This window comes from Anolis carolinensis, chromosome 2, assembly GCF_035594765.1.
Source record: "Anolis carolinensis isolate JA03-04 chromosome 2, rAnoCar3.1.pri, whole genome shotgun sequence".
NCBI classification, from domain to species: Eukaryota; Metazoa; Chordata; class Lepidosauria; order Squamata; family Dactyloidae; genus Anolis; species Anolis carolinensis.
Window position 1 is genome coordinate 287797476 of NC_085842.1, and position 25292 is coordinate 287822767.

The 25292-nt window shown below is 37.9% G+C and overlaps 2 protein-coding genes across 6 annotated transcripts in view; one reads left to right on the plus strand and one right to left on the minus strand.

The window, feature by feature from the left end:
* Positions 1–44: 44 nt before the first annotated feature.
* On the plus strand, positions 45–7392 carry nsa2 (NSA2 ribosome biogenesis factor). The gene is made up of 6 exons (XM_003216256.4): positions 45–183; positions 2141–2328; positions 3136–3286; positions 5033–5212; positions 5380–5572; positions 7170–7392. Exons 1-6 carry the CDS (start codon positions 181–183, stop codon positions 7235–7237), a joined length of 783 nt encoding a protein of 260 aa, XP_003216304.1. The 5' UTR covers positions 45–180; the 3' UTR covers positions 7238–7392.
* A 1246-nt stretch (positions 7393–8638) lies between these two features.
* Positions 8639–25292, minus strand: part of fam169a (family with sequence similarity 169 member A) — a 41702-nt gene continuing 25048 nt past the window's right edge. For 4 of the 5 annotated variants that reach the window (XM_062972322.1, XM_062972321.1, XM_062972323.1 and 1 more), the window contains 9 exons: positions 23791–23962; positions 21407–21586; positions 20984–21112; positions 19602–19708; positions 17509–17563; positions 16527–16659; positions 15913–16096; positions 14555–14770; positions 8639–12016 (listed from right to left, as the gene is read on the minus strand). In XM_062972322.1, coding sequence (XP_062828392.1) covers positions 11516–12016; positions 14555–14770; positions 15913–16096; positions 16527–16659; positions 17509–17563; positions 19602–19708; positions 20984–21112; positions 21407–21586; positions 23791–23962 — 1677 coding nt within the window. In that variant the 3' untranslated portion in view covers positions 8639–11515. The remainder of the gene's footprint in view (positions 12017–14554; positions 14771–15912; positions 16097–16526; positions 16660–17508; positions 17564–19601; positions 19709–20983; positions 21113–21406; positions 21587–23790; positions 23963–25292) is intronic. The other variant, XM_062972325.1, reaches the window with a different exon arrangement.

Sequence of the window (25292 nt, forward strand, 5' to 3'; positions counted from 1 at the left end):
AGGAAGACAAAGAAAAAGAAGCTGCGCCCCAGCCTCGCCAAACATCCCGATGGGTTTACTCGGAGGCGGAACGATAGAAAGAGGGGCCGGTTGTGACCCGGAGCGGCTTTGGCGTCGCAACTTTCTTTTCCTCTTCGGAGGCCGAAGTATTCGGAGTAGAGTTCGAGCTCTTCGCCCATAATGGTGAGTAACTCCAGTTTGAGAGGCACATTTCGTCTCTTCATAAGCCCGTTTGCTGCCGATGGGCTCCGGGAAACTCAGGGGTGAAATAAAGCGAGGCTGGCTTTCCTAAGGGTGCTTCTACATCAGGCGTGGGCAAACTTGGGCCCTCCAGGTGTTTTGGACTCTAACTCCCACAATTCCTAACAGCCGGTAGGCTGTTAGGAATTGTGGGAGTTGGAGTCCAAAACACCTGGAGGGCCCAAGTTTGCCCAATGGACGTATTTCAAAAAGGAACCCAAATCCTGTGCAAATATTCATGTTGTGTTGATTGGGACCAATGTGTACATTGCTGGAAGAAAGGACATTGGAGAAGGGATTGTGAAATGTTGAAGACTGATTGGGGAAGTGCAGAGGAGCCCTGAAAGGGGTCTAGAGAGAGGGAAGAAGAGAAAAATGTGCAAGAGGGAAAAAGGAAAATGGAGATTGTGTGTTCATGTAAGAAAAAATCATGTCATTTGAAAATGTATATATGTATATAAATGTTTATTATGGTTGAAAAGAAAAAAAAACCTGATTCAAGTCTGTTAGAATATTTCTTCCCAGTCATTTTAGTTAAACTCGGGCAAAATGCCCAGAGAAAGATAATGGAACTCCAGCGGACAGCCAAGGTCAACGAAAAGCCACTATGAAGCAGTGGAGTTTTTAAAAATGTAATGTGAATTTAATATGAGAAAAAACGGTGACAATTGAGTTATGATGTAAATATATATATACAGTAGAGTCTCACTTATCCAAGCTAAACGGGCCAGCAGAAGCTTGGATAAGCGAATATCTTGGATAATAAGGAGGGATTAAGGAAAAGCCTATTAAACATCAAATTAGGTTATGATTTTACAAATTAAGCACCAAAACATTATGTTTTACAACAAATTTGACAGAAAAAGCAGTTCAATATGCAGTAATGTTATGTTGTAATTACTGTATTTACGAATTTAGCACCAAAATATCACGATATATTGAAAACATTGACTACAAAAATGGCTTGGATAATCCAGAACCTTGGATAAGCAAGGCTTGGATAAGTGAGACTCTACTGTATGTGTGTGTGTGTGTGTATATATATATATATATACACACCGTGTTTCCCTGAAAATAAGACAGTGTCTTATATTACTTTTAACCCCAAAAGATGTGCTAGGTCTTATTTTCAGGGGATGTCTTATTTTTCCATGAAGAATTCACATTTATTGTTGAACAAAAAATGAACATTTATTCTATACTGTACAGTAGTTGTTATCACAAACCAACATAACCAAACCAGACAAACTGTGACTTTGGTCAAGAATTTCTTGTTACTTCCATTATTTCCATATACAACTGGTATGTACATTTACCAATCCTGCATGCTATGGTGTTTTGTTTGGTGGGCGCCGGGCATGCTTCCAAACAAAAACTTTGCTAGGTCTTACTTTCAGGGGAGGCCTTATATTTAGCAATTCAGCAAAACCTCTACTAGGTCTTATTTTTTGGGGATGTCTTATTTTAGGGGAAACAGGGTATATATATATATTTGGGGGGTTCTATCTTTCACCTGGATCTTAAATCCTTGCTTTTGGCTTGTTTGGGACAACTGAATGAGAATGTTTCATGAGCTGAGAGAGTGTGTGTGACTTTAAACAACTAACCACTAATCAGAGAACTTGTTGACCTTGTGTGAATGAGGTGTATGTGTTGAATTCAGAATGCATAAAGAGTTATAAACACTATTTAACATTTTTCTTTCTAGCACTTGGTTTACATGAATAAGGGGATTTGTCATAAATCTGCTTGAAGCAGGAGTCGTATTTTAGTAGTGAGCAGCCAATCAAAAGTAGTTCTTACATGAGCTGATGCCTGAATTTGACATTATATGTTTAAAAAGAAACGCTTGCATATATTCGCTGAATATATAAATATTTCTTTTACATGCGCTTTACAGCCTCAGAACGAGTATATCGAGTTACATCGGAAACGATATGGCTATCGCTTGGATTACCATGAGAAGAAAAGGAAGAAAGAGAGCCGTGAGGCTCATGAGCGCTCAAAGAAAGCCAAGAAAATGATTGGCCTGAAAGCTAAGCTTTATCACAAACAGCGCCATGCAGAAAAGATACAGATGAAAAAGACGTGAGTGAGCTTGTGTACAGCTGAACAACTTTGAATTATTGGCATGTTTAAAATCTAGCCTTAACATTCATGGCTAGTACTTGAAACTTGTTTGAGTACTGTAGTGTAGTAAACTTTTATCATGGTCAATGACCCGCTGATATCAAGGGTACCCAGTCCCATACATCCATATGAAACCCAAGGGGTTATATACTGTAGTGGATTCTTATTAATTCATCTTGGTTCCATATAACTATAGTCATCCCTCCACATTTACAGGCTAAACATTCACTTATTCTATTGCTTGGGAATAACTGTATTTCCTGATGCCTCTGCTACTACCCTACACCATTTTTAACAGGACTTTGATAACATCGGTGTTGCTGGCATTAAACTAAGCACTACCTCCATCTGCCCCAGAGCCTTTACATCACACTTCTTCCACCCCATCCCCTTCATATTTCACTGAGCAAGTGAATGAGGGAGTATGGCAGGCCCAGCACTCTGCCAGTACAGGTATCTTATGTGTGTGTTAAATACAGTTTAGAAGCATAAAGTTAGTTAAGGTTTTTTCTACTTTCATGGGGCCCTGCACCCCCAATCCTTGCGAAAGGAGAAGAATTACTGTATGTCAGGAAAAAAATCATCACTGATAATGTATTATTAATTTTGCATTTTTAATGTGATTCAATTAATTACCCTTTAAAAGAGCAATGTGACCACAGTATGATGCTTTCCCTCCTTTATCTGATTTCATTTTGGTTTGTTGCTGCACTTATGACTACTGCTTTATCAATTATTGAACGTTTTCTACACATATTACTCTAGCATTAAGATGCATGAAAAGAGAAATACCAAACAGAAGAACGATGAGAAGACTCCAGAAGGAGCTGTGCCGGCGTATCTGCTGGACAGAGAGGGCCAGTCTCGTGCAAAAGTTCTTTCCAACATGATTAAACAAAAGCGGAAAGAGAAAGCTGTAAGTATATTCGCAAGTAAAAGATACTGGCAGTAGATTTTTTCGTATCAGGAGCGACTTGAGAAACTGCAAGTTGCTTCTGGTGTGAGAGAATTGGCCATCTGCAACATTGCCCAGGAGTGCCCAAATGCTTTACCATCCTGTGGGAGGCTTCTCTCTTGTCCCCGCATGGGAAGCTGGAGCTAACAGACGGGAGCTTATCCCGCTCCCTGGATTTGAACCACCAACCTTTCGGTCATCAGTCCTACTGGCACAAAGGTTTAACCCTTTGCGCCACCAGGGGCTCCACTGGCAGTAGATGCAAATAAGAGATACTGGTTTGCTACATAGTAACCCTGATGTCCATTTAGCACACATCCTTAAAAGTATTTATAAACTGATTTTCTGCCCATCAGGGTACCCCAATCCATTGACAGTATTAAGATAATACAATAAAAATTTGAGAGTATAAGGTAGTACACACCATTCTTTAAAATAAGCCCAAACAATGTAAAGATTCATTGAAATGTCTGGCAAAATGATAGTTTTCCTAACCTGTCTAAAAGCTATTAGGGATGAAATTGATCTGACATCCCTTAAGAAGATCCAATGAATGTCTCTTGTTTACCTAACAACTAACCTCTGTTGGCAATGGGTCATGTAACAAGGCCTCTGAAAAAAATAGATTATAGAGACAAGTACTTTTTTTCAGTATCCTAACATCAACCCTTTTTAGACTATTGGACCAATTATTAGACTGGGCTCTGAAATAAACTGAAAGCTGGTGACATTCATTTAAAATTTGTGATATATGATCTCTAGATTATGCCAACCAACTTTTTAAATACTGCTCTTCGCACTAGCTGTAGCTTCTGCATACTTTTCAAAGGCAGACCTATAATTGCTTCTAGACTATGTTGCAATTGCCTAGAAACAGTTAAGGGATAGGTGACTATGACCAGTCCCCAAAGATCGCAAACTTTATTCTTGAGAAGAGGGTGCACTACTCATCAGCAATGAGAGTGCTCTAGATGCTTTTTTGCCATTTTCTGACAACATACAATAATAAAAAATAAAAATTTATTTATACCCTGCCACCATCTCCCAAAAAGCACATACAAGTGCCATAGCCACATAAAATACAGGTAAAATCACATCAACATATTAGACAATGACAATATCAGTTCACATAAAACAACCCATGCAAAAATAAAAATGATCCCAATTTAAATCAATATAACATATTACTAATTAGCATTAAAATGAAAAGTACAACATCCCAGCCACAGCCCAAATTCTACCATTAAAGTGCCAGTGTCAATATTATATTGTTTGGTCCTTCTATTAGAAGATGTCTTAATCATTTACAAGGTGGGGTGTGCACAACAGAAAATTTTTTTTGAATCCCAGCAATTTTCTGTTGTGCACACCCCACCTTGTAAAAGGCAAATAGAAACAATGCATCAGATTTGCCTGTTTCAAAGCTCAGAATGATAGGAGACACATTCATCTGACCCGTTAGTCTACTGGCACATGTCTAGAACTTTAGAGCAAATTATTGATTGTTGAGAATTAATTAATATTACCTGAGACTGACTTACAGTTGCTGGCTCTATTACAATGACACATCTACTTTGTTAAAAATAAATAGTAGCTAAATCTCATTTTGAAAAAGAGATGGTCTTACAAAGATTGATGAAAATAGGTTGTAGTTAATCTTGTGTTCATCTTTCTCATTTTCTGCACTCTTACTGTTTTTGTCATCAGGGGAAATGGGAAGTTCCTGTACCCAAAGTCCGTGCCCAGGGAGAGACTGAAGTGCTCAAGGTGATCCGTACTGGAAAGAGGAAGAAGAAGGCATGGAAGAGAATGGTTACCAAAGTGTGCTTTGTTGGAGATGGCTTTACCCGCAAACCTCCAAAATATGAGCGATTCATTCGGCCAATGGTAATAAAGGCTTTCGTAACCTTTTTTATCTGTATCTACTTATAATTTGTTTCACAATTATCTGTGTTCAGTAAGGTTAAACAACTGTGAATGTTTGACCATAATGTAAATGCACTTTTCTTTGGATTCACTTTAACGGTTTTGCATATCTTTTTATTATATAACAGGGTTTACGATTCAAGAAGGCTCATGTAACGCACCCTGAACTCAAAGCCACTTTTTGCCTGCCCATCCTTGGTGTAAAAAAGAATCCCTCTTCTCCCCTGTATACATCTTTGGGGGTCATTACGAAAGGCACAGTCATCGAGGTGAATGTCAGTGAGCTTGGTCTTGTAACACAGGGAGGCAAAGTAGTCTGGGGTAAGTATCCAAATAACCTTCACAAGCAGCACATCTTAGATACTACTAGGCAGAAGGATAGTCTAGGGCAGTTCTCAAACTTCTTCAGCCGCAGGGTCCTTTTTGAAGCAAATGTTTCTCGTGGAGACCTTAGAAAATATATTCTTTTATATATTATATTATATATTATGTATAATATATATAAACTGAGTACAGTTGACTCTCAGTTAACCAGAACTACAGCAGCTGGCACTCTCAAGCAGCTGGCAATATATATAATACTTGGAATAAAAAATAAAATCACAAAAGGTTTTTTTAATAGTAAAACTAAATTATAGTAAGTTATTAAGTTATCTTTATTTGTTGCGATTTGCTTTTAATTACTGTATTTCAATATTGATATGATTAATGCAGAGTTTATGATGTGGTACAGTATATATATATATATACAGTATAGTATTAGTTAAGTCTACGTTTAATTGTAACTCTCAAATGAGAGGCTGAGCGGAAACATAACTCTGTTTAAATATTTGAAAAGGTATCACATCAAGCAGGGGGAAGTTTGTTTTCTGCTTTGGAGACTAGGACACAGTGGAGCAATGGATTCAAATTGCAGGAAAGGAGATGCTACCTAAGCATTAGGAAAACTTGCTGAGAGCTGTTCAGTGGTGGAATATGCTGTTGCCTCAGAGTGTGGTGGAGACTCCTTCTCTGGAGGTTTTTAAACAGAGGCTGGGAATGGTTCGTGTGTTCCTGCATGGCATGGGTTAGACTGGATGGCCTTTGTGGTCTCTTCCAACTCTGATTCTGTGATTGTATGTAGTCTCTCAACCAGAGAATATGTTTATCTGGCATCTACAAATCCCCATGAGTGCCTGTTAACTTTGTGAAAATTTATTTTTATTTATCATGTCAGAAGTGAATTGAGGGTACATTTATTATGTATTTAAAAACACAAAACAAAGTTTAAAACTTGGCATTATACTAAATGTCCTTTGACCAGAAGCTGGTCACTTGGAGTGCTCCTGGTGTTGCTGTAAGAAGGTCCTCCGTTGTGCATGTGGCAAGGCTCAGATTGCATTGTAGTAAGTAGTCTGTGATTTGCTCTTCTCCACACTCGCATGTCATGGACTCCACTTTGTAGCCCCATTCTGTCAATTGACAGAAGGGAAATTTGCCAGCCTTCGTTTCCTCTCAGCAACATCTGGCAAGGAGGTCTTGATCACAGCTGTGTCCCTGGCCAGGGTTTTGCTGCAGAGGTAAGCTGTGGACATTCTGGCTGTCACTTATGGGGAAGACTCTGTCTTCCTTAAAGCTGCCCTCTTCCCCCTAAGATGCATAAAAGGCAGCTATAGTAGAGCAGTACATCTGGGAATAAACTACAACTAGAAGCATCATCCATTCCCAGCTACTGCTATGCAGCCAAGTCAAGGACAGTTGCTTGAAATGATATAGCATCCCTTGAAGGAAACACTCTAGCAACAGTCGCCTACAGGATGCTGGCCTTTGGTGCTGTCTGTTTTTATGTACATTCATTGTAAGTGTATTACAGTAGCAGTAAGCCCAGGAATACATGTCATTTTAGAACTCATTCTTAAACTTTTTTTTCCTTTTTCAGGAAAGTATGCACAAGTAACCAACAATCCAGAAAATGATGGTTGCATTAATGCGGTTCTTCTTGTATAAGGAGCACATTTTGCAAGCCACACCGTCAACGTGGGAGGAAGACTGCCACAGACTATTTGTAGATAAAGAACTTGTTAAAGTATCAACAACTGAAGAAAAAGGACTGGCTTTTCTTTTTGCATTACCAAAAATAAAGGACACCAACTTGGACCAAAGCTTATTGTTGCTGACTTAAAGGAAAAGACTTATTCAATTGATACGATAATGTTTTCAAAAGGGTGAGGCGTTTTCAGAATAGGGCAGAATACAGTATTCCCTCACTACTTCGCAGTTCACTTTTTGCGGTTTTTCAATAAACTCTAAAGGACGATTATAAATCATAAAAAATTACAATTTACAGCTGGAGGAAGGAGAAGCCAAAGGGAGAGAAAAGGAGCCCAAGCGGCAACAGGAGAAGGAGGCAATTTATCAACACACGATTGGTTGATAAATACTTAAAATAGTGTATCACTACTAAAATAATGTATAACTATTGAAATAAATATAGGGTCCCTACTTCGCGGATTTTCACTTATTGCGGGTGGTCCTGGAACCTAACCCCAGCGATAAGTGAGGGAACACTGTATGTCTTTAAAAGCAAGTATAGGGTTAAAAATTATGTGATTATTAATTTGAAGAGGGTTACCAGGATGAGCCTGATACTGACATCAATTACAGGGATTATAGAGAATTTGCAGTAACATATTCAACAGATATAGGATGAAAACCTTTTATTCACTAGGTGAATATAATTTGGATACCTGCAGATTAGTTTTTAGGAGGAAAGCAAAGCAGCAGCAACTATTTTAAAGCTGTAGAGACAGACATATAAAGTGAGGGTTAAATCCAAGAGGTAATCCAAGGATTTCCTTTCACGAATTCAGTGCCACTTCCTCTCACGGTTCAAGGGGCGAAGTTGTCAGAGGTCACCACCTTTCCAGATTCATCAGTTCATATCCATTTTACAGTCTTCCTCTGCAGCTTGCCTTTCATTAAAGTGAAGTTTCCATTAACCCTAAATAATTCAGTGGACCTCTTGGTCCTTAGCTATGGGAAAAAAACACAACATACAGTATATTGAAAGTTTTATAGATTTCAAACTTAATAATGAGAAAATTACAAAGTAATTTTAATTATTGAAACACAGAAACAATACACATTGTAGAACTGGAAAACATTGAACAGAATGCTAGCGTAGGGCAGCAAAGTTGCTTATTAGCACCCACTGCCACATCTCCCATGCCACATTTGTGGCAATTCCTTTAAACTGAAGGTCCAGTCCTGTACCAATAACGAAAAATGAGTGTGGCCCTGGAACCTGAATGTATGTTGCTTGTAGCTGCGTAATAAGACGGCAAGATTGCAGTCTTGAGAACTTTATAGTGACAAGCATGAAGAAAACACCACAGAAGAGCATGGAGCTAAATGGTAAAACATTTTATTACACACAGTCTTATACTGTTCATGCAATTGATTTAGTAAAGTTCTGCATGAAATTAAACTTTTTGCAAATGATGTGTCCACAGGATGTAAATCACAACTTGACATTTAGAAAAGACAGTAAGATCTGAGCAAATAGTGAGCTCCAAGAAAGCTACACAGCTAAGAGCGAAGTTCACATACTAACTTTCTTTAGGTTCTAACCTGCACCTAAAAACAACTGAATGGGTAATACTGCTTTTTAATTGTAAGTAATACACTACACACAACATGTTTTAGTCACATCTGCTGCAACTCCTAGTAAAGAATTGGTCTATTTTTTTCCTTTATAGCCATAACAGGTCTTTTATGTGTCTATTAACACATCAAAACCCCTGTCATGTTTCCATTCAGTTTTACAAGCTTGTTTTTTCAGCAGTGACATTTCTAGCTTAGTAACAGTTGCAGTAAAATATTCTTACAAATACTGAATTGAGATACTTATGCAAAAAGGTGATCAAAATGTGACCTGGATCAGGAGGAAAGGTTTTCAGGTTTTATATTCCTTGGTGGTTCTTTATAAGTCTACATTCAGTTCAATTCTAGGTTTTCCTGTGGACTTATTCTAAAGATGCATTTTGTAGACAAATTGTGTTCGGACAGTTGTAAACAAGAATTCAGAAAAATTCTTAACATTTCTGCAAAAGGGAAAACTCCATATTTGCATACAAGGATAGAAATGATTCCAGTTTACATACAAAGCAATCCTATCTTAGTGCTCCTGGAAGTACCAGGTATTGATATGAGTGTTTCCTTTGGGTTTCATAATATTAGTACAAGACCTCGGAAGGATTGAGAAATTGAACCATTGGTAAGAAGAAATTCTATCACAGACCATTTTAAGTTTCAAAATAAAATGGCCTCTACGAACAATGCTTTGTGGCCTTAAATGTAACAAGACAAATACATGATCTGGGGAAAACACAATAATTTGGAGCACACCACTTGCTAGCCATCACAGAATACAGACTTGAGCCACTTCATAAAGCATGGCTTTGATTTACATAGCAGTTTCGTTAAAGGTTTACTTTATTAAGGTTTAGTCCAACACATCTAACATTCACCTCCTATATCTGTTAAAAGACCGTTCACCAATTCTTTGCAATTAACCATTCTCACCCTCAGAAACACCCAATGCAAATTGTCAGTCTATTTACAAACAAAAAAACGACCTTACTACTATGAGACATAAACTGTTAATCAGAATTAGAAATGATGACAGTACACTTGAATGTTTTCTTATGAACACATACTTTAGCAAATACATTCCTAACCCACAATATACAAAATGTACATCAGTAGAAAAAAGTGCGACATCCTGAAAATGCAGGCTTAACTCAGCACTTCTTTACACTTCAAATCCAAAACTTCTTGTGGCATGCTTTATAAAGAAAAAGACAGCACATTCTTCAAGACAGTGTTTTAGAAAAGCAACTGAGTTCTTAGAAAATTCAGAAAGTTTGTACAACCAGAAAGTCAAAATAGACCAATTCTTAGCAAATTAAAACGAAAATACTTCATAGCTATTCCAATGAAGCTTTATCATCATTATTATTATATACTAAAAGAGAACTTGCCTCTAATATAAGACACTGGCCTAAATCCAATGAGAATATCCACTAAAAGGAATGCTTCCATAAGCAGAATCCAAGGAGGAAATTAGATCCCACACTGCAGATATCTCTACACCCTAAAAACCTGCTCTAGGAAGCTGAGTAACCATTTGGATCTGGATTTCAGGTGGTGGGAGGCTCTGTTAGATTGGATCTAGACTATTTATAAACCTTGTCAACTTATAAAAAGTGTAACCATACAAATCTTGAGGTTCTTATCTGTGTCTATGCTGCTATTCTAAGTTATACTCAGTCTATTAATTATATTACTATTTTCATTTGTGAAAGAAAACTAGTCTATTCACAGGTGAAATAAGCAGAGGATTTCAATATGAACCAGGCTTTGCAGATCCTACAACTGGGAATATATTTAAGCACCAGGGATACTGTGTCTACAAAGAACTGAAAACAAGAAGGAGAGATGAGCAAATCTAATCATGTATAGTGTCAGATATTTTTTTACCCTTGGTATTATCAAAGAAGACTTCAATTTACTATAAAATAATGATTCAAATTTTAAAGAAAACTATAGTCACAAGATTGGTTCCGCACAAGCTTGGGAAGTTATCAAGGCTTAATACAGCATGCAATTAATCCTTCCACATCATGATGCGAAACCTAATAGCAGACTAGGTTTGCCTTCCCCACTTGGTGGATGGAGGGGCATTTCAGGGCTCTCCACATTTGATCCTACAGCATCCATAATCCTGACCACTGACTAAGTTAATGGGAGTTGTGGTCCAAATCCCAGTAAGACACAAGATTGCTTACCTAGATCTCAGTGCTACCTCCTGTGGACCAAAAAACCATGTGACATGTAAGTATCAGATAATCAATATGTATTTCACCCACTTTTAAAGAAATATTCTACATATGAGTTTGAAAATTGAGCCAAACTGGATACCGTAGTAGCTAAAACCCAAGGTGGCATTTGCCTGGTTGTTCAACATCTCCAGTATGACTGATACAAAATCATTGTACTAAAATAGGTACTTCCACTGTTTTTAAAGCAACATAGAGTATGTACCTTGTACTTGACCTTTATCTCCTTGGATAATGAGTAAATGCAAAAATATATAGCCTAAGAAAGAAAATAAGGTTTGAAAGCAGTGTCTGAATACATGAGTCTCCTGGTGTTCTATTTAGTTTGTCCTTTACAATAGAAAAGGGAACACATTGTTCTAACTGAGTGACAACAGCTCTTCTTTCAAACAAGCTTTCCCTTTTTCTTGGGTGGCCCTTTATATCCTTTGGCCTTTCTTCGTAAGGTCCGCCTGTCCACTATGGGCACCTCAATTTCCACTTCCTCCGAACTGCTGTCGGCAGCTCTCTCTGATGCTGGCTCAGCCGACTCTTCAGACTGATCGTCCAGTTGGTTCTTGTGTGCCTCTGAATGCTGCTGGTATGAGATGTCCTCCAGTTCAACCATCATCAAAGCCCCTTGACCCAAAACAACAGCGGCCTCTGGGGAGTCGGACCCTCCCTCCTCACTTTGCTCCTCCAAGGAAGAGGTTGTGTTGGGAGACACATTCTCAGAAACATTATCTTCTGGTGCCTCCGTTGCTACAGAGTTTGAAAGGCCATTATTGGAAGGTTCCTCCTTCTCTGCTCCTGAAATGGGATCTGCATTTTGAACAAGCCCTCTCTTTTTCTGTGTTGCTTGTTGTTCCTCTTCCACTGGCACTTCCGTCTCTGCCATGCTCTCATCCTGAAGGGTAAGAAAATGGACAATTGTTAACAGTGTGGTACATGCAACCAAAGCTGTTCTAGATTGCTGTGAGTTTTTTGGACTGTATGACCATGTTCCAGTAGCATTATCTTGTAACATTGCACCTGCATCTGTGGCTGGCATCTTCAGAGGTTCTGTTGGCAGTAAAGCAAGTGGAGTGTATATATACCTGTGGAATATGCATATATCCCACCCTGGACATTCGATGTGTGTATATATACACTCCACTTGCCTCACTGCCAACAGAACCTCTGAAGATGCCAGCCACAGATGCAGGTGAAACATTCCGAGACAATGCTACTTGGAACATGGTCATACAGCCGAAATAACTCACAGCAACCCAGTGACTCTGGCCATGAAAGCCTTTGACAATACAAGGCTATTCTACTTTGCATATACCTTTCATTTCACTTTTTTCCTTAGGAGGACACTGATTTGTCCTACTACATACAGTTAGGTCTCCTCATTTGCTGGGGTTAGGGGCACAGCACTCCTGTGCTGCTTTTTTATCTGAAAGAACATCTTTCTATTGATTTCTAGATCTTCCAGCACAAATCTATGGTCAACTTCCACTGGAAGCTAAATACAGAATCATATTGGAAGACTAGAGATTCCTAAAGAGGTGTTGTTTCTGGAAATCTTCAAGTCCCCCAGCATGACTGGAGGAAGGTGACCAAAGATTCAAACTGGAGGAACTAAAGAAATCATTTTAATCAAATCAAAAGTCAAAACCACAAATGCAGAGGGATGACTGCATATCAAGGCATATTATAACTGGCTAATAAAATCCTAATGCTGACGAGGCCTTTTTTAGAGTCTTAAAGGATAAAGCCAATGTTTGAAAACAGCCAATGTAGATGACATTAAACATAGCAGTAGAATCTTACTTATCCAACATAAATGGGCCGGCAGAATGTTGGATACGTGAAAATGTTGGATAATAAGGAGGGACTAAGGAAAAGCCTATTAAACATCAAATTACATTATGATTTTACAAATCAAGTACCAAAACATCATGTTTTACAACAAAACATAAAAAGAAGTTCAGTACACGGTAATGTAATGTAGTAATTACTGTATTTATGAATTTAGCACCAAAACATCGCAATGTATTGAAAACATTGACTACAAAAGCATTGACCACGAAAAAGCTGACTGCGTTGGATAATACAGAACATTGGATAAGTGGACGTTGGATAAGTGAGACTTTACTGTAATAAGACTTCAACCAGGACACTTTTCTTCAATACAAACTCTCAAAAAACATAGGGGAGAAGAAACAGGGATAGCCCTTGTCTTTTACGGGCATTTTGAGTTCTGTAATTCCAATAAACTCTGTTATCTTTGACCTTGTGGCGTTCTGTCTTTGACAATAGCTTTCAACCACTATCAAAAACGCACTGAAAACAAATACTAGTGCATATTTTTTAATGGTTATATGCACCAAGTTTTGTTCAGAATGATGAACTAGGCCTTGATATAATGAATTTTTCCCATGACTCGTTATGACTGAAGCCCAAACAGCATTTCGTTGGTGCACTGTATTAGCAGCTGTGCCTTCGATTGCACAGTATTGGTGAAGATGACAGACCAAACTTGCCAGACCTGTGCAATCTATTTCTCCCAGATAATACTTGCTTCAGAGCTGCAGCACCCATGGACCACCCTGCCTGGTTTAATTAATAATACACTTTACAGTAGAGTCTCACTTATCCAACATAAACGGGCCGGCAGAATGTTGGATAAGCGAATATGTTGGATAATAAGGAGGCCCTAAGGAAAAGCCTATTAAACATCAAATTAGGTTATGATTTTACAAATTAAGCACCAAAACATCATGTTATGCAACAAATTTGACAGAAAAAGCAGTTCAATATGCAGTAATGCTATGTAGTAATTACTGTATTTACGAATTTAGCACCAAAATATCACGATGTATTGAAAACATTGACTACAAAAATACGTTGGATAATCCGAACATTGGATAAGCGAGTGTTGGATAAGTGAGACTCTACTGTATTTATATTCTGCCCTTCTCCTCTAGGGGACTCAGCATTTACAGCAGACATATGCAAACATTCAATGCCTTACAATCACATACAATGAGACACACAAACACAGATAAAGGCAAAAGTTTCTCCTTTCATTTCTGGCTTCTGGAGGCGGTGCTCATCTCTGGCTCTGGGGGAGGTGCTTTTCTCAGTTTTCAAGCTGAAGAACCTATGTTGTCACTTCCTGGTCATGTGGCCGGCAAGATTGCTTGGAGCATCCTTTTGCCTTTTCCTGCTGAAGCGGTACCTATTTATCTATTCACATTTTCATGTTTCCGAACTACTAGGTTGGCAGCTGCTAGGGCTGACAGTGGGAGCTCACCCTGTCCCATGGATTCGAACTGCCAACCTGTCAGCAGTTCAGCAGCACAAGGGTTTAATCAATTGCACCACGTACAGTGTAGTGAATCAGCCCATCAATCATTTGCAAATTATTGTCTCAACAAAGCAGTGTTATTTTTCTCACCTTATAAAAATCATTATCATCGCTGTCTTCAATAGATTTTACCGATGAATCCAAGATTAACGGAACAAGCAGAGTTAAAGTTGCTTCATCTGAACCTTCCGACTGGAGCTTTGATTCTCCATCCATAACTTCACTAGCTGCTTGTCCTTCAGTTACTATTGACACTTTGATAGCATCTTCCATTAGCTCTCCGTTGAGTGGCTCTATACCAGTTTCCTAAAAAGACATGCAACATACTGAAATGATGGACACCATTAACTTGAATAGAATCAAACAGAATATCAGCTAGTACAGATGAGTGATGCAAATATGGAAGCTTATCACACAATGCTGTTATACTACAAGTGTACTATATTTGTTCTGTTTCGACTTGGAGCTTATTACACAACACCATGGCTTCCCTTATGCTTATCGCTGTTGTTGCACTGTTTGGCAACTGATTCTATTCTCTTTTCATGACCCCTTATCTCACAATGGTTTAGTAACCAGTTCAGATATAAATGTCTCATGCTAATGTATTGTGATAGTGGCAGCACGGTGGTGTTGGTATAGTTCCATTGCTCCTTCAATATGTTTTTTCAGTTATTTGGATGACAGGTGGAGAGAATCCTTATTGAATTTGCAGATGGATACACAACTAGGATGAGTAAATAAAACTGGAAAGTAGGAACAAATTTCAAAAAAGACCTTTATAAGCTAGAAACTTGATAGAAAATAAAATGGCATTTAAGAGATATACAAAATTAACCTAGGCCACAAAAACCAAATGCATAATTATAGGAAGAGAGATATTGGCCCATGCTACATATGAAAAGGACCTTGGGATTATTGTTGATCATAAACAACATGAATCAGCAGTGTGCTGCAGCAACAAAGAAAGCAAATACTATCCCAGCCTGCTTTAATACAACCATATTTTCCACTCTGCCCTAGAACAGCCAAAGAATAAAATCCACTAGCACCTATTCAATGCAATACCAACATAGAAAGATCAGCCTGACCAAAACAGGATATAAATGCATAATGTTGTTTTGACTTGGAGGAGTATCCTCCACAATTCTTCTATTGTGTGCTGTCATCGTCATTACTGTCTCCTGTATCTTCTCCTCCTTCCTCCTTTTCCCTTCCTTAGTATGGAAGTCAGACTCTACTTTCAACACCATTTCAAGGACCATCTATGCATGTGTAGAGCTCTAAGTATGAAGCACAGAGACTCTCCCTGCTCTTTTATTTGGTGTAGCAGGGCCACTCTCCTTTTAAAAACCTGAATGTGAGCCTGTCTGAGAGCTGAAAAGGAAGATAATAATAGCGTGGACACCATTCACTTTGCAAATACTGTAATATCAAGTTAAGAATACCTCTTTATCGTCTTGCTTCTCAGATGGAGCAGCTAATGATGACGTTTCTTGGGTTGGTTGTTTCTGATTTTCTACTAGTATCCCTTGCTCACTTTCAAATACACTATCTTCAGTTTCATCCACCAACTCCTCTGAACTTTCAGATACACGTGCAACAGGTTCCGCTCTGTAGGGAAAACAAAGACTGATATAAAATGTTGAACAAAAACGATATAACATGGAAATAAGTATCATTGATATATAATGATTATTTAATAAGGGAACATGAAACAGCACCATAACTGGATACAAGGTATCAGTCGGTATGATGTACAGCCTGTGGGTTGCTTATGGACCAAGAGGTTTTTTTTTTTTGGGGGGGGGGGGATCCAGAAGTCACCACTGGTCCAGTCTGTACATAGGACCGAACAAAACAGCAACAAAACAGGACACCAAGATGAAACCAAGTTTTAAAGTATTACTCTATTACATTTTACAGAAATATGATTTCTGTTTATAGGGAATCAAGATTATTTTGGAGCACATAGTATGTGATTATGCCAGTGTGCATGCTATCCCTTACAATGAAAGTATCTTAAAGGCACTGCACTTTTCACAATATCAAAAATACATACCTTTTTTCTGATATTTGAGAAAGGCTTCCATCTTCACCTTCAGAAATATCAGATTCTTGTATCCTTTTCCCCAGTTTTGGACGTTTCAGATGATTGGTTCGTGATCGAGTAGGAAGTGTTACGACATTGATTTCTGAGGGAGAGAGACAAAAAAATACAAACTTAGTGTTGAAGTTGGTAAATGTTGTCAAAAGGTTAGAGAAATTCCAAGAGCCCAATTACTCTAAAACTATGTTCATGTTGCCTAGAAATGAAGGCATAAAACCAATTGTTAGTCCCACCTAAAGCAGATCTGCTAAATCAATGGAACTATACATGCCAATTTACCAAGATCTCAATGATTCAATGGACTGATTCTAGCTGAGACTAATAATTTGATTTAACCCTAGAAGTATTATACAGCTATATGCAAGCATATAAAATACTAATGCTGACTACTTGAATTTTGTTTTCAGCTGTCCTTAATACAGTCTTTTCTACTATTCTGATTTTCTTCTTTGGCTTCTGCAAAAATGCCAATCAATAGTAGTTTTACAGGAAGTAAGATAAAACTTGTTACAGGAAATAACATGAAAAAATATGGACAACAGCAGGCTCAATGCACATCTGCAGTTGTCTTTACAGCTAGCTCTCTGTAAAACAAACATCAGGGAAATAATATATCACACCAACATAGTCTGTCTTCCTTAAAGTAACTTTGGTTCCTGTGAGTTTATTGCTGAGGAAGCCCTTAGTTTGGCACTACATCATCTCTGTACAGAAGCCTTCATAATTAAAGTGAAGCATGGGAAAAATTGTATGGCAACATGGATAATTTGTTGGTCCTCAGATGTTGCTGGACTGCAGAGTTCATCAGCCTCAACCAGAATTGCCAATAGACAGGTCTGAGGGGAGCAGGAACTAAGAAACTTCTGAATAACTACATCCTAACACTTCCCAATAAGAGGATGAAGAAAATGGTGTCTCAATTGATTTATTATACCTTCAGAAGTGCCTTCACATACATCTAAGCCATCTTTGCTTTTATGGGCGTCAACCTGGAACAGAAAGCCACTATTACTATCCGTCTGGATTTTCACATATCATTATCTGTCATTCATGTGAAATATGATGCAAGTGAATGAAAACACTCAAAGTTCTTCCTTCATATCTTTCTTTTCTCCATTCCTTCCTTATCACACCGCAGTTTTATTTTTCACACATAGAATGCTTTCTATACAAAGCAACAATGTGAGAACTTTGTGCAGAATAAATCCTGAAACAGGACACTCTTATCAATACAGGATTCTTCTGGTCAAGGTTTCTCAACATGCAAAATACATGCTTTTCTACCACTTTTCTAATATTTTCAAATATTCCTTCAATCCGTATGCCAAATCTAATGTCTCTAGAAAAGCACAATAGTACAGAAGTAGACTTCCATTCCTCCACCCTACAATGTCCAGAATTGTTGGAAATAGCAACCTTCTCAAGCCTCCACTGATAATTTGTTTTTATGTGATTCTGTTTGCTTACTGCATTGTTTATGTATGTTTTGGTATGCAGCCTTCCCTTTACTTATGTTTCTTGAGGTTGTGGGTGGAGCTGCAGACCACATGAGCAGGTCTGGGACGACTCTTAGATCTCAGTCTTCATTTTAAACACATAAATGCTTTAGATATGAAATGCTTTAGACTGCTTAGAGCACAGACTCCATCAGATGTCATGTAGAGTATGGACTGTTAAGAGAAATCTCATGTTGCTCTTGATTATAAGATACCCTGTGTTATAGAGAAACTACTTCAAATCTATTTTTAAGTGGATTGACAAGTTATGTGCCTGTATGTTGAATGTGGTGAGTAAACCAAGTATGTTACTTTTAACAAAGTCTACTTCATTTTTGTCTCTTGAGAGCATGATATAGAAATAAGATTTTTATGGGAGAGTAGATGTTTTTGGGCACTGAAAATAAACACTTCTGAAGAACTGCTGTTTTGTGCATTGGCATAATCTCTGTTCTTAAAAAGATCAGAGACAACAAGATTATCAATCTAACAACTGAAAGCCAAATTGCCTTGCATAAGTACATGTGGATATATACCACTGAAAAGAATATTGTACTCAAACAAGTTTTTGACTCTTCTCTGGAAGATCATATTTGTACAAAAGGTTATGATTTTCAAATGGTTGTGAATTACATTTTTCTCCAAAAGGTTATGGAAATTCTGGTTGTCCAAAAGGTTATGATTTCTAAAAAGGTCATGGCTTTCCAAAAACAATAGACCTCTCTGAAGCATCTTCCAATGATTCTAGAGGAAAGGCATGAAGCATAGGAAGGTGTAGTGTGAATCCATTTTGCCTCTATTTTTCAATTGACTGATTCTAGCTGAGTGTCAAATACAATGCATAATCCTTGACAACTACCTTCCTTCTTCATATAACAGATGTATAAAGACGTCTCATTTTGATACTTCACCATGCAGCAACTTTTCTCCAATTCAATGATAGCTCTAGACCTCATAACCAGGACAGCACTTCCTTCTCTACATAACATCTTATTTATAGACTGGACCTGTATCATGTTGGGGCATGCTCACAAGTATACCATCAGCCATCTATAAACAAGGCCAACATTTATAGGTGGAGGCCTATCCCTTGGGGCTTAATTCCAAACACACACTTTTACTTATAGAATAAGTGATAAGAGAATTGACACTGACATCGATTTCCCTCTAAACAGAATTATTTTTTACCTCATCCCCCAAATAACCATACAAAACTACTCCAAAGCAAGTGGCTTTGCCTCCTTTACCCCCTAAGACACATCCAATAACTACTGAGTATAAGCCAAGACCGAAATCAAAAGTGAATCTTTGTTCCAGTGCAAGCCTCTATGGGGTGCAGAGGCAAAACAGCCATACCCCATATTACAGTTGCCCATCCTGTAATAAAGGAATATCATCTGAAGACGAGAAAAGAAACTCAAGAAAGTTGCATTTTAATATAATGTCCCCAAAAATTTTAAAAGTAGTATGCAAGTTTTCAAAAAGCACCAGTATTCTAAAGTAACAGAATGCAAACAGGTTGTATACTTACACTTTGCTGTGCTTCACTGGGTTCAGTTGCTTGTTCATCTGCTATGCTGTGGTCTATGGCAGTCTGCAGAAGATTATCTTCATTTTGGGAAATGTGACTTTCATTTTCTGTTTATTACAAAAATAAGAAGAGAAAATACTCTTTTAAAAATATAATTTCTATGACAAACAATTATATCAACCTGAATACACCTGATCAATCTGCTTTCAAAAGCTAAGCCAAGTAGGAACTCAATAGTACTTGCATAGAAGACCACCAAGAAACATCAAGCATTTCCCAATTGTACTAAGAAAAGAATCCTGCCTGAAAGCTTGGAGGACGTTTGCTGCCAGTCAAACCTGACCATACTGACTAGGCTAAGCTAAATAGACCAGTGGTCGGTCGGTCAGTCAGTTTCTCTCTCTCTCTCTCTCTCTCTCTCTCTCTCTCTCTCTCTCTCACACACACACACACACACACACACACACACACTATAAAGCAGCTTCCAACTTTTCTATAATATTCTATAGCCAGAGTTAAGTCTGTAAGATCTACCATCTTTGTTTTGTTTTTGTTTTTTTCACTACAAGTCCATCAACTGGAGCCAGTTGCAAAATAATAGCTCAGAAAGGTCAGTGTACAATGGGGGAGCAAGATGCCTCTGCGCATACACACTCATCTGAGGTGCTTGTATCTGGTACCAGAACAGAAGTTCTCATATGCAAATCATTTCACACACACAAATCTAACTAATTTTCCCCTCAAACTTTTATTGATTTTAGTTGCCTAATTTAGAGACAGTATAGTATAGTGGTTTGAGTGTTAAAGTACAGCACCAGGGTAGAAATCCATGTTCAGCCATAGAAATTCACTAGGTAACTTTGAGAAAGTCATACTCTTTCAGCTTAAGAGGAAGGCAAAGAAAAAAAGATTCAGAATAAATATTGGCAAAAAAAACCCCACCCCTGTGATAGAATCATCCTGAATAAGAGACAACTTGAAGGCATATAACTAGTATTAACTACGTTAGTTCAGGGGCAAAGCAAAGCCTCTTATTACTGCTCTAATGGCCAATCTACACTGACTATTTAAGTCAGTTTCAAACTGATTGAACAAAGTGGTTTCACTGAGCAGAGTATTATATAGGAAATCCTGGAACCATTTTGAAGCCCAGATGGTGATAATACAAACCACAGAGAATGATACACATTGAGGGCTTTCATTGTCTAGTCCCCACAGTTTGAAACTAGCTGAGAACTGCATTAAATGATCAGTGAAGATGTAGCCTTAGACAACTAGAAGTAAAAAAAACAACAACTGTAAACCCCTCATGGAGATCAGCAGAACATCTTGATCCACCTCCTGCCTTACCTAACATTCACTAGACCCTGGAGCCACCATACCTTTGTATTTTGAAGAATCTCTCTGCAGTATGCTAGCTACAGGTGTTCTCTGGTGCCAATGGCCTATTCCTTCAACTTCCCACAAAAGGTCATGATCTCCAGGGTACCTTTCGAAATATTTCTGGCAAGCTGAGAAAAAATGTAAAGCAGAAAATGAAAAAGTTCAGCATATGCACAATACAGATCTAAGGGGACAAGGCTTGATCAAGAAACAACTGTATTGAGTTCTCTTTCCTTTTTTCTCTCTAGTGTCTTTAATTCAGAAAGAATCTAAGAAACTGGCAGGTCAAATAATTACTATTTTACTTTTTTGTGCAGCACATACACTCTTACTCTTCTCTTACAGCCATTACAGAACAACAACAAAAAACTCTTGTAAAATATAGATGTAGCATCTCCATTGCTAAGAATAGAGGGACTTACCAGCATACATGAAAGGTGAGAGTGGGAACCGGAGGCCCAGTATGTTTTCTGTGAAAGAATCCACAAAATCTTCCAGCATCAGCAACCCAAAGTCTTTTTCTCGGTGTTTCTTTCTCACGAACATGGTGTCCAGGACTGGAAGCTGGTAGCTCAGGTTAAGAAAGGTACCACATTTGCTTCCTGTAATCGTAACAGCAGCTCTGATTAGCATTCTTGGATTTATATTTTCAGTGTATCCATGGTGTTTCCTAGAAGAAGCCTAAATATTTCTTTGTCCTTGTTCTTCAAGTATTTCAGAACCATTCTGATAATATCCTCTCTAAAACTATGGACTGGATGACTATAGATCAGGCATGGGCAAACTTGGACCCTCCAGGTGTTTTGGATTTCAACTCCCACAATTCGTAACACCCTATCGGCTGTTAGGAATTGTGGGAGTTGAAGTCCAAAACACCTGGAGAACCCAAGTTTGCCCATGTCTGATCTAGATCTTGCAACTCATAGGCTAAGTCCAGGTGCTAGTTTTAACTAGAATCAATCCATCAAACCAACAGGGCTGATTTAAAGAGGCCCCTCACTACTGCCCAGGCATGTAATTTCTGCTTTAGTTATGCATTTAGTTTACACATTGCTTTTTTGCCTTCTGATTTAAGTTAAACCTAAAATTCTGAATGGTTAACCTTACACCAAGAGTCAACTTTCCCCTTTTTGCTCCTATACAACTCATATTTCCAATCAGAATAGACCAGCTAAATCAGTTACCAAATGCTGTGTCAACACATATGTGAAGTTTGCTTGCAAAAGATACTAAACACAAAATAATTTTTAAAAAAGGGGTTAGAGACAGCGGCACATTGTTGGCTAGGAGTAGAATATTATGTACAGATCAAAACTTTCAGAATGTATCGAATCACTTCTTACAGGGCTTGGAAAATTGCATTTTATAGCAAAAGAATGCATATCCTTATCATGGTTTTTTTTTCTATTCCTGTAAAATTTGTCCAGACGGATTTGGTACCTTTTGGAAACAAACTCCACATATGCAAATAAGTGTGATTTAGCACATCTACCCCAGTGAGGGGCTAATAATTGGATTTATAAATTTAGCTTTGGACTAGAAGCACATAAGCACAAAACAATGCCACTTCAGAGTAGCCAAAAGCTCATTTCTGGTTCAGAAAAACTGATATTTTCTATGTTAAACTCCTCTATTAAAATGTTGAATTGCTACCCCTGTAGACATATTCGTATTTTTGGGTCAGAAAAAAAGTCTGCAGACCTAAGAGACTGGAATAAAGTACAAAGACATAATTTTTGGGATCACATAATGGCCACCTCTGTTGCAAGTCATCCCAGGCCCCTTCTACACTGCCATATAAAATCCAGATTATCTGCTTTGAACTGGATTATATGGCAGTGTAGACTCATATAATCAAAGCAGATAATGTGGATTATCTGGATTACATAGTAGTATAGAAAGGGCCCCAGACAGTAAACCTGAGAAACAATTAAGAGGGCAAACTTTGGCCAAACAGTATCCAAAACGACCTACTATGAACTCTTATCCTCACCAATCCCAGTTTCTTATGGAAACAATAAAAGGAAGCACATGCTTACTTGTATTTTACCCTCCTTGAGATAGTTTTGTAAGAATCACCAGTGAAGAGGGGTAATTTAAAAGAGGTTTAAAATCCTCAGAATCCAATATACCTACATTATGAAATGTATCCTCATTCATCCTCAAAGATATCACCCCTTCCACTCCACTTTGCCACCTGCTTACTGCTATCTCTCAAGAATTGGCAAGTCGAAGCACAGGAAAGGTCCATCTGGCCATATATCAAGTTTCCAATAATTATCAGGCTCTATAATTTGTTGCCCCTAGCAACCAATTTCTTTAGAAATTAATCCCCTGACTACAAAGGGAGAACTACTATGACAAATCCATGATAGTCCTGCAGACCTTTATTATCTGCCTGCTTGTGCTCGAAATACTTTAGGGGGTTTTATATACATAACGAGCAATACGGGACCTTGGTATCAGTTTACAAAAGGCACCCCAACTGCTATTTTTCTGCAGACAAGAATGTTTAAAGGGAACGACCTTTGCACAACTGTGCTGTACTTTCATACTTATATTTTCAACTAGTTTTAATTTTATGGATAGTTTAATTGTATTTTTAACTTTCATATGTGGTATATGTTTAGCTATATCTTTTTTAAAAAAGATTCAAACAACCTTGAGTCATAGAATGGAGAGAAAAATAGAATATAAATTTATACAACCACCACCGTGGCTATAGCTCTTGTCTAGTGATGTAAAATGATGGCTTTCTATTTATCAAAATGATTTTGTGTAGCTGTGTTTTAAAGGATGGTCTCACCTGGGAGCTTAACAGAATAAAATCCAATCGCCTCTCCCTTCTTCCATAAAATCTTTGCATAATCATGGCTGCCATGACAAAGGAATGGCAATTCATTTTTCTCAATTTCTTGTTTGCGATAAATTATTCTGTTTAGCACATAAAGAACCACTCTCTCCCCAATAGACTTCGCCTAAGTGAAACACAAAGGAGAATATAATCAAATCAATCAAACATAAACATAAGGAATAAAACACAGTACATACAACATTAAATGTATGAAAACATCCCAAGACATCCTAAGGTATTATGAAATGATTTGAAGTGATTCAGCCATTCTAATTTTATTGTGACTGTTGTTTTGTAAAAGTCTGATACTGAATCCTACTTCTTACACAAAATTACAGTATCAATATCTAAATGACTGAGGATGCATCTATACTGTAAAATTAATGCAGTTTGACACTGCTTTAATTGCCACGCCTCGATACTATGGAATAATGGGAGTTATAATGTTACACGGTCCTTTGCCTTCTCTGCTAAAGAGTGCTGGTGGCTCGCCAAACTATAGTTCCCATGATTCCACAGCATTGAACCACTGCAGTGAAAGTGGCATGAGACTGCATTAATTCTACAGTGTAGACGTAACCTGTATCTTTTTATATGCATTGGCTAGAAAGATCCACTTGGGAGGACTTTCTCTCCATCCTGCCACCATCCTGCTGACGGTGAGGACATGAAAGAGAGGGAGAACAAGAGTGGAATAGATAGGACACTGTCTCAATGGCTGCTCCCAACTTCTGGAATTATCTTCCACAGAAGCATAGGCTGGACTTTTCCTTTTGTCAATGGGTGAAGACCTTTTTGTTTAAGTAGGTTGTTTCTATGTGAGTTTTTAAAAATCTTACTCTTACTGTTAAGATTTTAATTTATTATTCTCTTTGCGAACTGCCTTGGGTTTGAACAGCCTTTGGGTTGACTCCAGCAGCAAGGCAGTCTATCAATGAAATATGGATGGAATTAATGAAATGTATATGAGAAAGTAGACTTAATCTATGAAAGTTTATGCTGCCAATTTTGTTCTCCCATTCTCTAAAATGCTACAGGATCCATTTGAATACTGATATTCCATACAATAATGACTATGTTTTTGAATTCTATAAATGAAAGGATTGTTGAAGTCCTGCTACTTGTTGAAAGCTGAAAAGAACCAGGATTAAAAAACAATCCTACTATGTGGATTCACTCCACCCTTTTTGTCTATTTTAGTCAAGGCCCTACAGGATGTAAAATAATAAAGGTGAAACCTTGCAACCCTGATTAGGAACAGGCTATACAGCAAAACATTTTGGGATATATACATCAAGAAAAAATAAGGAAGCCAACAAGCTTTAGTCTAAATACACACCAGAACAACCACACAAAGGTGAAGATAGAATAGAGTTGTGAGAACAAAGATCTAATTCAATTCTACAGCAAAATCCAACCACAGTTTCAAATGGGTTCCTTTAACCAACAGGAAC